This window comes from Filicampus tigris, chromosome 2 (assembly GCF_054856515.1).
Source record: "Filicampus tigris isolate MCC_2025a chromosome 2, RoL_Ftig_1.0, whole genome shotgun sequence".
NCBI classification, from domain to species: domain Eukaryota; kingdom Metazoa; phylum Chordata; class Actinopteri; order Syngnathiformes; family Syngnathidae; genus Filicampus; species Filicampus tigris.
The window spans coordinates 33,305,774-33,319,377 of record NC_141218.1 but is presented as its reverse complement, the minus strand read 5'-3'; the positions used below and the strand labels follow the sequence as shown (position 1 = coordinate 33,319,377).

Sequence of the window (13,604 nt, the reverse complement as noted above, 5' to 3'; positions counted from 1 at the left end):
TGGCGACCAGTTCGGGGTGTAGTCTGCCTTCGCCCGTTGACGGCTGGGATAGGCTCCAGCAACTCCCCGCGACCCTGTATAGGATAAGCGGTTTGGAAGATGACATGAGATGAGATGGTTGATACTACAGACAACAAAATTCCTAACGTGCAGCATGTGCGGAGTATTGCTTTATACATGGTCGACAAGTATGAGCAGAACAAGGGGACGCTTAAAGTGTACACATTTTAATATGTTGTATTGAAAAATAAAATATCCATGTCACGGTGAACGGTTTCTCGACTTGATACATATTAACCGAGTATTTCCTTGATTTAGCATGACACTTGACAAGAAAGCGGGCATGACATCATCGAGCCACGTCTCTGACTTGCCTGCTGTCAAATGTGCTTGTCGTGGTCATTCTTCTGATTCATTTTATATCATTTCTCTTTTAATTGAACAGTAAAAACGAGCGACCAATACTTACCGACAGCATGTCATTGCCATTTTCAGAGTCTGAAGACGGAGCGGCTGCGCCAGTGACGTCACGCACGCACTGGGTCAAACGGCTAGTGGGCGGACCCAGCTCATGGAAATATTGAGTTTTCTGCATCGTCTTTGAGGCCTTTTCATTACCTTTTACCAAAGTAATCTTTGAAATCTAATTATTTGTACTTGTACTCCTTATACTGTATATATCGAATATATCGTCACTGTTGGGCGGAATCCTCACACTGTCAAAGTGACAACTTTTCAGGGAATTAAAAAAAAAAAGCCAGCTTGCTTGAGTTCCCACAACATTGCTTTGTTCAAGTTCTATTATACAAGAAGTCCTCAAATCACGACGTACGCGACCTACGACGTTTCGACTTTACGACGCCTGAGCCTCCTACGCCATTTTGGCGCCAGCACCATAGTGACCACGTTTACATGCAGTCAATATTCGGGTTAAAGTCAAAATTCCGATTTCTGAAACATTCTGAATATCCCGTTTACATGATTGAGCGGACAGAGTTGCTCCGGCATTTGAATAAGCCACTGTGTATGATGACGCACGGCGTCATGACTCAAATGGGCGTCATTTCCGCTTGTTACTTTCAACTGTCAATAAAACACTTGATTTCATGTCACTCACCACAGGGATGAAGCAGCCGGTTTCCTCCTCGCTCCAAAAGTGTGCTTTCGTGCTGCGTCTCTGAGCTTGTTTACCTCTGCTTGTGTATTTGTGGTGATTGCGCGCCAAATACTGCACTTTGGCATACAAGCACTTCCTGTACTACAAAGACCAGCATTCCTTGCGGTTGAGCATGCGCAGAGTTTCTCGAACGTATCTGTTTGCACACCAGCAGTATCTTTGCCTTTTTCACCCTCGTCTCGTCCTTCTCCATCTACTTCTCAGCACTAATGCTATATACAGTACATCATCTTATGCTTTTTATTTTAATGTATTGTCATTTTTTATACAAAGTATTTTGACATAAATTTCGACTTTAACGGTGATATTCGCCACGTGTGTGTTACGCCAGTGTAGGAACGGAACTCGCTTGTAAATTGAGGACTTCCTTATATTGTTATCATATACCCTTGAACACTCACCTGTGGACATCCACTTACCGGCTGGGAGTATCGTGAGTGGATTGAATTGTTTACAATTGTTTAACCAAGATAGCATTTAGCTGCAACAGTCATGATGTGATAAAGATTATGATGATGATGCCAACTGGAGAAAACCAGGGTACAGAATATTTAAGATTGAGTAATAAGGCAATGCTATTGCATTTTATTACCAAACTTTAGCGTTTTAACTTAAGATGTTTTCATCCCTTATAAAACGATTATTGCAAAATAACGCAAGGTTATTTTAAGGGGAAACAAAGGTTTCCACTTCCGGGTCGTTTAAATGTATATGCTGGTAGAGATTTTTACAGTCTCAAGATGTCCCACACAAGGACATACTTCGCAAGCAAATGGGATAAGGTACTAAATGTGAACAGTTAGTTAAAATCCCGGATTACACACACAAGACCGGCTGGTCATGTTTCTGTCAGTGAGGTGAAATGGCTGACTCCTGTGGCATTATCCATGGTATTACATGTGCTGAACCACTAGAGGGCAGAATATGCATGTGCAATGTGACTACTGGTAAGGACATGAAAAGTGTTGTGCAGGCAATTAATGAAGGACATGCATTGACCACCCCATGACCACGTCAGACGCATGAGGGACGATTAGTGGACCGGACTAAAATCCACCTCCACCCATGCTTAGTCCGACCCTTTTTTTAAAAAATGGTCGCCCTACCATCCTCGATGCTAAAAATGGCTGTCCGTCCAGGACGGACTGCCTTACAAAATTGAAACAAAGATTTTTTTTTAACAGTCTTTTCTTTACTTTTAGCCATAATGTTTCCATGTTAGCCAGGAAATGATCGCCTGTAGCCATGTAGATGACTAAGCAGAAGTGTTGGTTATATTAAGCACCGTATGTTAGACCCTAGCGATTAAAAACAGCCAAATGCGCCGGGCACCCCAGTAGCAGTAAAAACAGACCAATAGTTCACAACAGGAATTTTAATGAGAACCTGAATTCATATAATAGTCGAGTGCATGAGTGTCCTGAGTCCAGAGGAGGATTTTCAAGTCTGGAGAAGGTCCAAGGGGTGGGTCCGATGGATAGCAGAGCGATGATGAGGTCGGAGACACTGGTTTGTAGCACGGAGGGAGTCTAGAGATGGAAAGCATAGGAAGTGGTTAATAGTTGAGCAAGTAGTACGAGGTCTGTAGGAATAACGAAGTTGAGTAGCATAAACTTGAGATTCGAGCGTGAGACAGCTTCAAACTAACCACAATGGTCAACGTTCAAGCACTGGTTGCTTGTCCTCAGCAGCCATCTTGATTGAATGCGGCTGCAGCTGGGCTGATTAGAATCCTCCCCACCTGTGCTGGCTGAAGCAGAAGCCTGGCTCAGCGATGAGGAGGAGGGGCAGGGATCCTTGCCGTGGCGTGGCACAACACCGTAGCTGGTTTTATTTTAGTAGGTTAAAGGACTTCAATTGGGATCTCCTTTGAGCACTGAGGTGAGGCTGCTTGCACTACTAGACAAGAAGGAGCACTGAGTGAAGATGTCCAATGCTATGCTAGCATCTACTGATTGGTGCTAGCTAGCCTCCCTGGGGGTTTAGCTGCCTTATGCTTGTCAATTGTTATCAAAAGGTAGACTGTTGTGTGTGTGTGTGTGCGTGTGTTTATGTTTTACTTTACATTAGAGGTTGAATTCATTTCACATTTATGTGACAGCTTGGAATCTGGAGCAAATAATTCCAAAGTTTGACCAGAATTATTGATTACATTGTGGTCAAAATTAAAAATGCTATTATAAATTCAATAGTTTGACCTGTGTCAAATGTAGCGATGATTATGCAGAAGATTATTACTGCTGTCCACTGATAGTGTAGTGGTACACACGCCTGAGTTGTGTGCGGGCAGCGTGGGATCGATTCCCGCTCAGTGACAGTGTCTGTGTGTGCCCTGCGACTGGCTGGCAACCAGTTCAGGGTGTAGTCTGCCTTCGCCCATTGACGGCTGGGATAGGCTCCAGCAACTCCCCGCGACCCTGTATAGGATAAGCGGTTTGGAAGATGACATGACATGACATTATTACTGCTAGTACTTGGGAGGGTGAGTCATTTCACATGAAGGCGACGCAGAGATCTCATTCTCCTGTACATTTCATTCTCTCTTCTCTTTAGGTCTGTTGGCAAGTCATTCTATACTGTAAAGACAAGATTAAGATGTGTGAACTCATTTATTACATCACAATGGATTCCATTTCCAGTTCTATAGTTGTAATTAACCTTTCCCTTCTTGGCGTGCTGTAACTGGCATCCTTCTGTGGTATAAGACACATCTATGAAAAGCCATGAAGAGTTGCATAGCTATTGAATGTAGAATTTAAGCAGGATTTTATTGTTCTTGAACTTCTTGCCAACATGTATCATCGAGGCGCCCTTGAACAGAAATATTCTCTTTTCACGAATGTCATCAATGCAAGAGCCCTACAAAGTTTACAAGCACACACACAAGCAATCCTGACTGAAGACCGATGACTGTTTACGGTCATCTTTGAGGCTTGGCTGATCTCACCTCCCCTGATCGGTCACATCAGCTGCATCCGTGGTACCTCCTCACTTCCTGTACATGTGTGAAAGTGTGTTGTAAAAGTCCCACAAAGGTGCAGCTAAGTCTTTGCTGTGTCCTTGGAAAAAGTTTGTCCATGTCCCGTGCTTCATTTTATTTTCCGTGTCTATAATGTTCCTTGTCAGTCAGAGCAATGTAAGTTTGAAAAGAAAGAGTTAGAAGAAAAGGATTTTATCTGAAATATAAGGATGCATAATGTAAGATGCGTTATGCTTTCAGGAAAATAATAGCATAGGAAATGGGTAAAGAATAAAATGGAAAGTGAGAATGCAGAAGGGGCTGTGCACCGTGTGAGCAGGTGCAGCAATAGCAGAGGATAATGGGTAATATGAGCAAAGGGATGATGGTTTAGATTCCTCTTTTATCCTCTCTCTGAGCCTTGACCCCACTGGGGCAATGAGAACAGGCGAGAGGAACAACAGAGATTCTCCACAGCCATCATATGTGACGGACCAGCAATATAAGTTGTGTGAACAGAAGCAAAGCACAGGAATTTGGCTGAAATGAAAGAGAATATGAAGCTTCAAAAGTGACCTTAGAATGGAACGGGCTGTACTGGAGACACAATCAGTTCAAGCATGTTGAAACTCATATGGCGCGAAGAGTACATTGGAAGGAGGAATTGCTCCAAAGATTGCACATATGTGACCAAACTGCTAAAAATGTCATTGGCAGTTTGAAGTGTCTAGTCCACACATACCTTTTTGTTTTTTTTCCTCAATACTATATTGAGAAAATAGCTTCCCCGTTCCGGAGTCAGTGAACATAAATATGCCAAACTATACAAACAAAATGTATATATAAAAATCAGTTCGTTGGTGTGACACCTTAGACACCCTCAACATTGACAACTAACATCTTTTGTGTCTTGTTTTCTTGTCTTCAGGCACTTCTTATTCAAGACATCGTCAGGGACCACCCCGTTGTTCAGTAGCTCCTCTCCTGGCTACCCTCTCACTTCTGGAACAGTGTATTCTCCGCCCCCTCGTTTGCTACCCAGAAACACATTTTCCCGCTCAGCCTTCAAGCTAAAGAAGCCGTCCAAGTATTGCAGCTGGAAATGTGCAGCAGTGACGGCCATCGCTGCGGCTGCCCTGCTGGCCATCCTATTGTCCTACTTTATCGGTAAGAAGTCTTTCACGAGTAGCACTAATCCAGAAATTCCCAATTCAAGCATACACAGACAGTGCAGGTAAATGTAATGAACATTAGGTGCACATCATTTTTTTGAACTGTGAGAAAAACCTGGTGTTGTGTCCGGGCTCGCACAATGAACCAAATAGTGAAATGTATAAATAATTTCACACAGCCCTAACCGGCAAAACTGAGCACATTACTAAACACATTGCTGTTTATCTTTCTAGAGAAATCCTCAAGAACTGAAAACCAAATAAAATGACAGTAACAGTGACAATGCTGTGAAAGACAATGCCTTTTTCATCGCATATTCTTCAGTTTTTGGTGCATTCCCATTTCGGAAATAAAAGTCTAGCAACTTGAAAGTGAGGTAACTGTACTACAATCAGCTGACTTGACTTGGCACTGTTCTCTGTGGTCTGGGCAATACACAGGTAATGCACATGGGAATCCCCAATTTCCACCACTTGGAAAAAGCGCTTTGTAAATCCCTACATTGAGACCAACCTGGACTTCTACTTGTCCGGGAATCCACAAGAATAGCATTGGGTTTACGAAAAGTCCATCAGTGATGTTCTATGTTGGTAGACTGGCCTCCATATACTTTCGTAAATTTTAGGCACAATCCTTTATTTGGGCGCCCATGATTTAATCTGACCGCACATGCACAACCGGGTGCCACTTTTCTGCACCTTTGGTGCCGTACAATGCAGTATTTGTTGATGTAAATCACTGTGGATGTGGTGGAAGATGCGAGCAGATGTGTCACCGAGCCTTTGATTGGCGTCTTCCCCCAGAGACAAAAAGCAACAGAGGGGTGGTGAACCCGATGCAAAAGTCACATCAGCACAAGCACACACCTCTGCACCCCCCCCTTTATCCTCTCCACATAACTTATTTAGAATGTCTTACATTATTGATATTCATGTATATATACACATCAGCATCCATCTATCCCAGTTCCCCAGCCACCTTGCCTGGATTTGTCCAGAATGTGACTATTAAAACGGGATGCGCACGATATTCACATGCCGTATTAGTTTCAGTGTGCGCATGTGCACCTGTGAGTCTGTACTTGCGTGTGTGTGCGTGGGGGTGTGTGGGTGTGTGTATGTGTGTGTGTGGGGGTGTTGGGACACACTTCACCTCTCCCCACAGAGTGCCCTTGAGAGTCCTCCTGAGCAGATCAAGGCCCCTCGCCCCTGGCATTAAGACAGATCCTTTCTCTCCTGGGTTTTCACGGTCACACTGCACTGGACAACCACATATGGAGCTATGCGGGGGGGTCTGTCTGCCCTCCTCAAATGCCTCCCCCATCATGCTTAGGAAGCACGTACCGTAGATGCAAATGATTTATCATTGTGCCCACCTTTTTTATTAATTCGATTTTGGATGTATCCATTTAATATTCTTTATTGCACAACATATGGATTTAGATCATCTTAATTAGATGCTGGTAGAGTCTAATGAGGAAAGTGCATTGGTTTATGTGCGCACCATTTCAATAAATAGACATTCTGATTAGCTAAATAGGCCAGCCATAGCTTAGCTGAATAGCAAATATTCTGCCCCTGGTTCTCCTGACTGACTGAAGTGCGGGCGGGTGTGCATGTATGTGGGGGGATTGATTGATTGATCGATGCCCCCCTTCTCCTCTTATATCCTCCTATAATCTCGCGATTTATCTATCTATCTTTCACGACTGAGGTGCCCTCAAGCAAGACTCACTGCTGCTCTCTGTGTGCACTCCTGTGATGGCTGAAATGCAGTCGGAAATGCCATGTTTTCATGTATGTTACAATCAAAAAGTGGCTACCTGCTTGAAAAAACAAGAACACAGCGAATATGCAAGTTTGCTCTATTTTAATGAATTTCAATTGACTCGTGTGAATTGGAAACATATCATTTCCTTCAAATTTTCAAGGAATATTTGATACTATTTTAAACATGAGTTTTTGAAATACTGTACAATAGTCAAGCGTCAAGCTGGTTATAATTCAGCGTGTAACGTACAATACCCCATTGTAATTCTTAATTTGGAAAACTCCAAGGCCGTTTTCAGCTGTTGTAAAGGGATGGTTTTGATGTTTTGTCTGAGCTGAACAGAATTCTAGCAGAGCTGCCAAGCCTGAAACCCTTGTGTTTACCTAGCTTTTTGTTGCAGTAATCGGGCACTGAGTTTCAGTCGAAAGAGTTCACTGCTCATAAGGGGATTTTCTACATCGTTTTTGTGCTGCGTATGTGTGTGTGTGTGTGTGTGGGGGGGGGGGGGTTGTGCGTGTGTGTGTGTATCTAGAGCATGGTGCTTACAGGCAGGATTGAGCAGGGTGCCCAGAGCCATGCAGCGTGAAGAGGACCTCTCTGAGGCGCTCGCCCAGGAGCCCCCCTCATAAATTACACCAGGACACATGTGCCTGAACAGCACTTTTCGTCTTTGTTGGCGCATGTGTGTTTTTGTGTGAGCACTTGCGACAGGATGCTCACGTGTAACACGGTTCGCTTTGTGTTACCATGAGAATGTACTGCCTTCTTCAAATATTCGTTCCCTCTATATATAATAATCTTACGCATACTGATTTTACCATGCATTGTCATTTGTAGCTATGACGTTCAGAAGAAAAATTACACCTGTTTCTCCCTGAATCCATAAATATTAGTAAATCTATTACTATCTTACAAAATATATTAATGCGGTTCTGAAAATACATGGGTGCTTTATTATTATTATTATTATTATAATTATTATTATTATTATTATGAAATTCTGTTGTGCTAGAGAAAAAATGAGGGCAGATTCTGAATTAGTGCAAAAAAGTCTTAATATGTAATAAAATAAAATGTGTAATAATTTAAGATGAATTTTTTTTCGACCAGATGTAGAGCTTCAGAACATCTCAGACATTCTCATGAAACAGACAGACGTGCACCCCTTCAAAAGAGACGAGTTGATAAATCAGAGACCAGTTTGAGATGATTGAAGTTTATCCTTTTAAAATCCACGTCGATGACAAATGTAGATAACTGTGAGCATGCTTGCATTTGTGTGTGCCTCCCCAAACCTGTACTGACCTTGCCGTTCGTGTGTCTGCCTCATATGAAGGCATGACTGTAGTAAATGACAAAATGAGAGAGCTTGTTCTTCATTTGCCCCTCGCCTCCTTTACTTGTTCCACGCAGACAAGCAAAAGGAGAGGTTGTTGCTAGGATACAGATGAGCGGCTGGCATACTGGAGCAGATGCAAGTCCGTCATCATGCACAGCAAACTGCCGACATAGAGTGAGGCAAAAGGGCAAAAAAATGAGAAATGGGTCTAATGGAGTTTGGAGCAGAGAGGGCAGATGGGAAGAAGGGAGATGTGTCACTGTCACCATGTTGCCAAAACTTAAGCGGGAAAGGAAAAGAGGATTGATGACTGAAGACACAGAGAAGAGTGAGACTGGGGCTGCTATGTCACTGTCTGCACCATAAGAGGCGAGGGCAAAAGACTGTGGTGGGGGGAAGATGATTTACTCAAAAAGGGTTTGTTGCTTGCGTGAAGTAATGGAGGCTGGTTTTAGGAGTGACAAGAGCGCCAGATGCAGAGAGGAGAAAGTGAGAAGAGGAGAGATGAAAGGGAAAGAAGCCTCCCGAGGTTATGTCGCCTGGAATATCAGTGGGACTAATGTTTCTTCATTGATCACAGCGAACGCCGAACAGAGGGTGTGTGACAGAGTCAGAGAAAGGACAGAGAGACTGTGAAGGACACCAGCAGGGCCAGGATGACAAAAGAAGTGAGGAACGACATGAAGATTGAAAATGAACAGAGTGAAAAGAAAGAAGCCTCTTTGATTCACAGATGGAGGTCATGTCAGAATAAATGTACAACCCGAGGATGACATGGGAGTGGATTTTCACTCAAAAATCCTGTCCCGAAAACGACTCCGCTGGCGTTCATAATGACTCCTCAATCCCATACTGATCCCATTTGGGAGGTCAATTCCCCCCAAAAAACAAACAAACCAAAAAAACAGCAACAACTAAAGTTGCATTTTACTCATTTATTAAACAGTTTGTCGCCCCCTTCATCTTCATGTGGACTCTCACAATTTTGTGCAACATACTATAAAATAGAGAGCAAATTGGAAAAAAATTATAAAGTGAATGTAAATTATCAAATAGAACGTACATTCACATTCAAAGACTGTTCTAATAACTTCGATCCTTGAATACAATTCTGACTCGGCTTTACTGGCATTTTTCTTCTAAAGTCGTCTCACAACTTCTGTCTTACAGGTTTAGTTCTGCCCACGAGCACCACACTCCAGCAGTGTTGATTTGTGAGTAGGGATGGGTACCAAGCCTCGTTACTAAACTGGCCCCGGACGTAATTTTTAAAACCTGCAGTATCGATAAGCTCCACCCTTAACGATTAACGGTCTTGAAGAAATTACTCAAATTAATTTTCTATTTATTTAGGGTAAATAAATGTTATTTTGCACCATCTACCTCACTGATCGAATTTTTAACCAGCAATACAATTAATGTATTGTACATGCTCTGATGCATGTTCACAGTCATCCCACCATCCCCCCCACTGCAGAGCCGTGCACAAGAGACACCTAAAATATGACTCCTTCCTTTGCTATTGTTATTCTGTGCGATCATATTAAGATATGACACATATTATTACATAAAAACATCAATCATGCTATATAACTGGATTGTCCCGATACAACTTATTCACTTCCGACACGATACTGCAGCCAAGAGGACGGTCCGATAACGGTATCGATACGATACAATATCAGCAAGCATGATACATGCTTTTATTTATTTTTTGGTACAAAATGTTAAAAAAGAGTTGATCAAGTGATACCGAAAAAAACTAACAAACTAACAACAAACAACAGTCAGAATCAGTAGGTATGAGAAAATATAACCCATTTATTCCAAACATTTGGGTTACATATATTAAACCTCAAACATGAGGTTGTACTGCACTTGAATAAAAGAAATACAATGTACATGAAGGTAACGGAGTCTGAAATGGACTGCTTGTACATGAGCGCTAATATCGAAGATTTGGGATGTAGATCCGATAGTGGTTTTTTTTGTCTGATATCGGATCTATATCCGCTATGAATATTGATCAGGACTCCCCTACATACAACCCATGATTTTATGCATGCAGACATAGTCATCGGGTCTGACCTTCATGACTGTCAGCCACTTTTAATCAATCTGGCTCTCGTACATTTCAAACCGGATCATGACTACTTCTGATTCTTTGTGATTTATTAGCATTCTACTAGCCTGACTGCAGCAATATGGAGTATGATAAATATTATTTGTTTTAAAAAGACACATAAAAATCATTTTGCCATAGTCATACATGCAGCATGTCATTTTTAAACTGTTCCATTTGAGTTTAATAGGGACACAAAATGGCTCTTGGGATGACAATTTCCTGTTATAAGAAGAGACTCTATGTCGCAATATACCATAAGGAACAGTACGGTACTGTTTCATTGAAATCAGTGGCGTAGCGTCATAATCCTATTCATGCAAATCAATTCGATTATCAGACGGTAAACAATAAAGTACCTCTCGCTCTTTGCATTCAGCAATTCAATTTTTTTTTTTTGCAGTGTTGGCTTGTGTTTTTTTTTTTTCTTCATAACAAGAACTAAGACCAAAAACAACCTAGTGGGCGAGAAATGTCTCACTGTGTCAAAGCCACGGCTTTCACAATGCGGCTCCTCTCCAAGCCTAGCTCCTTGACCCCAAAGTCCCCTCTCCATCTACATGTGGCTTTCCTTCTGCTTATCCAAGGTAGAACAGCTAGAGGTCAGGATGTGTCGCTCATGCCAGCGCCTGTGAGTAGGTGTGTGTGTCCTTGTCCTCATCCATTTAGTGTGAGTTTGTGCAAAGGTGAAGGCACAGTCGGGCATATGGTGATAAGCAGCATCCTGGGCATGAGGATCAGCCATGGCGCTTGTGTCCGTAGCAGCAGGGCCTGTCGTACTGAGAAAGGTTAGACTCTTACCACACACCGCCAGTCCAGGAAAAAGGGCAGAGCCAGGGCCGTAGACAAGGTGCTGCGCCATCTGCACCAGAGGGATGAATGCTCACCTCCATTGTCCAACTTATGCACGCAGACAGCTTGCAAAAGTGTTTGTAACATCAGTGTTTATCCTTGAACTTCCCGTCTGTATTTAGGTTGGATAAGATCGTATGTTCCGATTTGTGCATTTAACCCGCAACCTTTTTAATTAGCAGCCTCACTGACGTCATGGCCGAGCAGCGTTGGCATTGCTTCTTGCATTAGCGTGCAAGGGGCTCATGTGATTCATTTATTTTCTCATTCATTTATTCATTAGTGTGGGTCTTATCGGAGCTCAATTGTCAGTCCAATTAGGCCCACGGTGCTCCACTAGTCGTGTGTTGGAACAGGAGAGGGATGAGATGAGAGAATACCTTTTCCTCTCTTCTCTTGCTTTCTCCCATTTTGTCTCTGGGCCTCCAAAACATGTTCAGCCATCCTCCGTCCTTGATTCCCCCTCACTCATTCGCTCTCGCTCTCTGATCGATGATAAGATAGCATAGTTCCTCATATCCTGTTTCTAATACAGATCGATGAGCCGGAGAAGGGCTGCTCGGATGGATGAGTCGTGGCAGAATAGGTTGATTTGGAACGGTGAAAGTGGAGGATGGGCAAGGCAGAGGAGGGAGGCCAGGATAAGGTAGAGATATCCGAGAAGGAAATGAGGATTCAGAAAGGAGGACATCGCCCAGATTCACATCTCTTTTCATTTAGCCCAACGTGCACAAAAACACTATTTGCAAGAGCCTTATGCGTGCGCCGCCACATTTGCATGGAGAGCCGTCTCAATATCTTCGTGCCAATAAGGAAGCCACTTCTGCTGCGTGATTGAGTGACTTCCCGCTTCTAACGTGTCATGCAGGTGTAGTCGCTGCGATGAGCAACCTTTATGTGTTGCAGGCAGTTTCAGTTGGGTTGCATCAGCTGGGTGAGAAGGTCCCGTCGGAGCTGCTCTGTGTAGGTGTGGCTTTGCGTCTGCGCGCGTGTGCGTGTGCGTGTGTGTGTGTGTGTGTGTGTGTGTGTGTGTGTGCGTGTTGTCTTAATGGTAATATTAAGCATGCATGTGCAGATCAACACACCGCAAGAGGTAGAAAAATTATCTTTCTTAGCACATTTGACGCCCAGAAGTCATACAGACTCTGTCTGAGACAAACCGTATCAAGAACTGCAGGTAAAGGAAAAACTGATTTCATGCATGGATGATGACACTTTGTAAATATTTAAAATGGCCCAAAAATTGACGACATGAAGCAGTGAAATCTTCTCTCGACACTGTCTCCAATATGAGTACTGCATACAGAAACTGGTCAACCCATGCTATTCGGGATAGTGACCGGGCCGGCCTGTGAAGAGCAAAAATCCACCGAAGATTGACGGCAATTAAAATGCATTGGAAAAAATTACTTTTTTCAAATAAACACCGAAAAACATTCAGGAAAAACAGGTTTCCACCGAAAATGGAGGGTTGGTGGATGGGGAAGAAAAAAATTGTTGATTGTTGGCGCATAAAAAGGAAAGTGCGCTCTGTAGCCATCGCTGTACAAATGTTTGTTTTACAATGCTAACTTCATGTTCACTGGCTTAAGTACATCTTTACGAAGTAATGACATCCAATACGCTTCACTTAAGTCTGCCCTTAAGAAGCTAATAAAACTCTGTTTTGATTGGCATTCGTTTGACAGGATTTACTTCCTGATGGGTGTAGAGCTTTACTGCATTTGAGTTGGGTTTTGAGTATTTATTTTAGGCCGCTCATGTGGTGGCCGGAGCACTAGAAACACTCATAACTATGATCCTGCAGTGCAGGTCTACGCCACTACAAACTGCAGCCGCAATAATAACAAAATATATATCTTGTTAGATTAATACGTCTCTGAAAGTGCCACTCAAAAGTCAGCATTATTAGTGACGGATGGACGGTCTTGGCAGTGGGGCGTGTGGTAGAAAAGCAAGCAAAAGGCTTCCTGAACTAATTAACAGGATAGAGGGCCGGTCTCAGCTACAATTACCAGCCTAATAGAGGTCAGAGTTGCTCATTTAGTGGCAAATTAAAGCAGTTAATATGCATTTATTGGGATGGCCATGAGAGATGGCAGAGAGAATTGAGCGGCCTTTGTGTGTACAAAGGAGGCAGGCATTCCCACACTCATGCTTTTTGTTTAGTTGTACTGAGGCACATCATTTGCAATAGCAAAATGCTTCACTC

At 42.9% G+C, this 13,604-nt stretch overlaps 1 protein-coding gene across 12 annotated transcripts in view; it reads left to right on the top strand.

Annotated features, from left to right (window-relative positions):
• Window positions 1-13,604, top strand: part of tenm2a (teneurin transmembrane protein 2a) — a 274,108-nt gene that overhangs the window by 214,396 nt on the left and 46,108 nt on the right. For all 12 annotated transcript variants that reach the window (XM_086023698.1, XM_086023697.1, XM_086023696.1 and 9 more), the window contains one exon: window positions 5,065-5,303. In XM_086023698.1, the coding sequence (XP_085879824.1) occupies window positions 5,065-5,303 (239 nt within the window). The remainder of the gene's footprint in view (window positions 1-5,064; window positions 5,304-13,604) is intronic.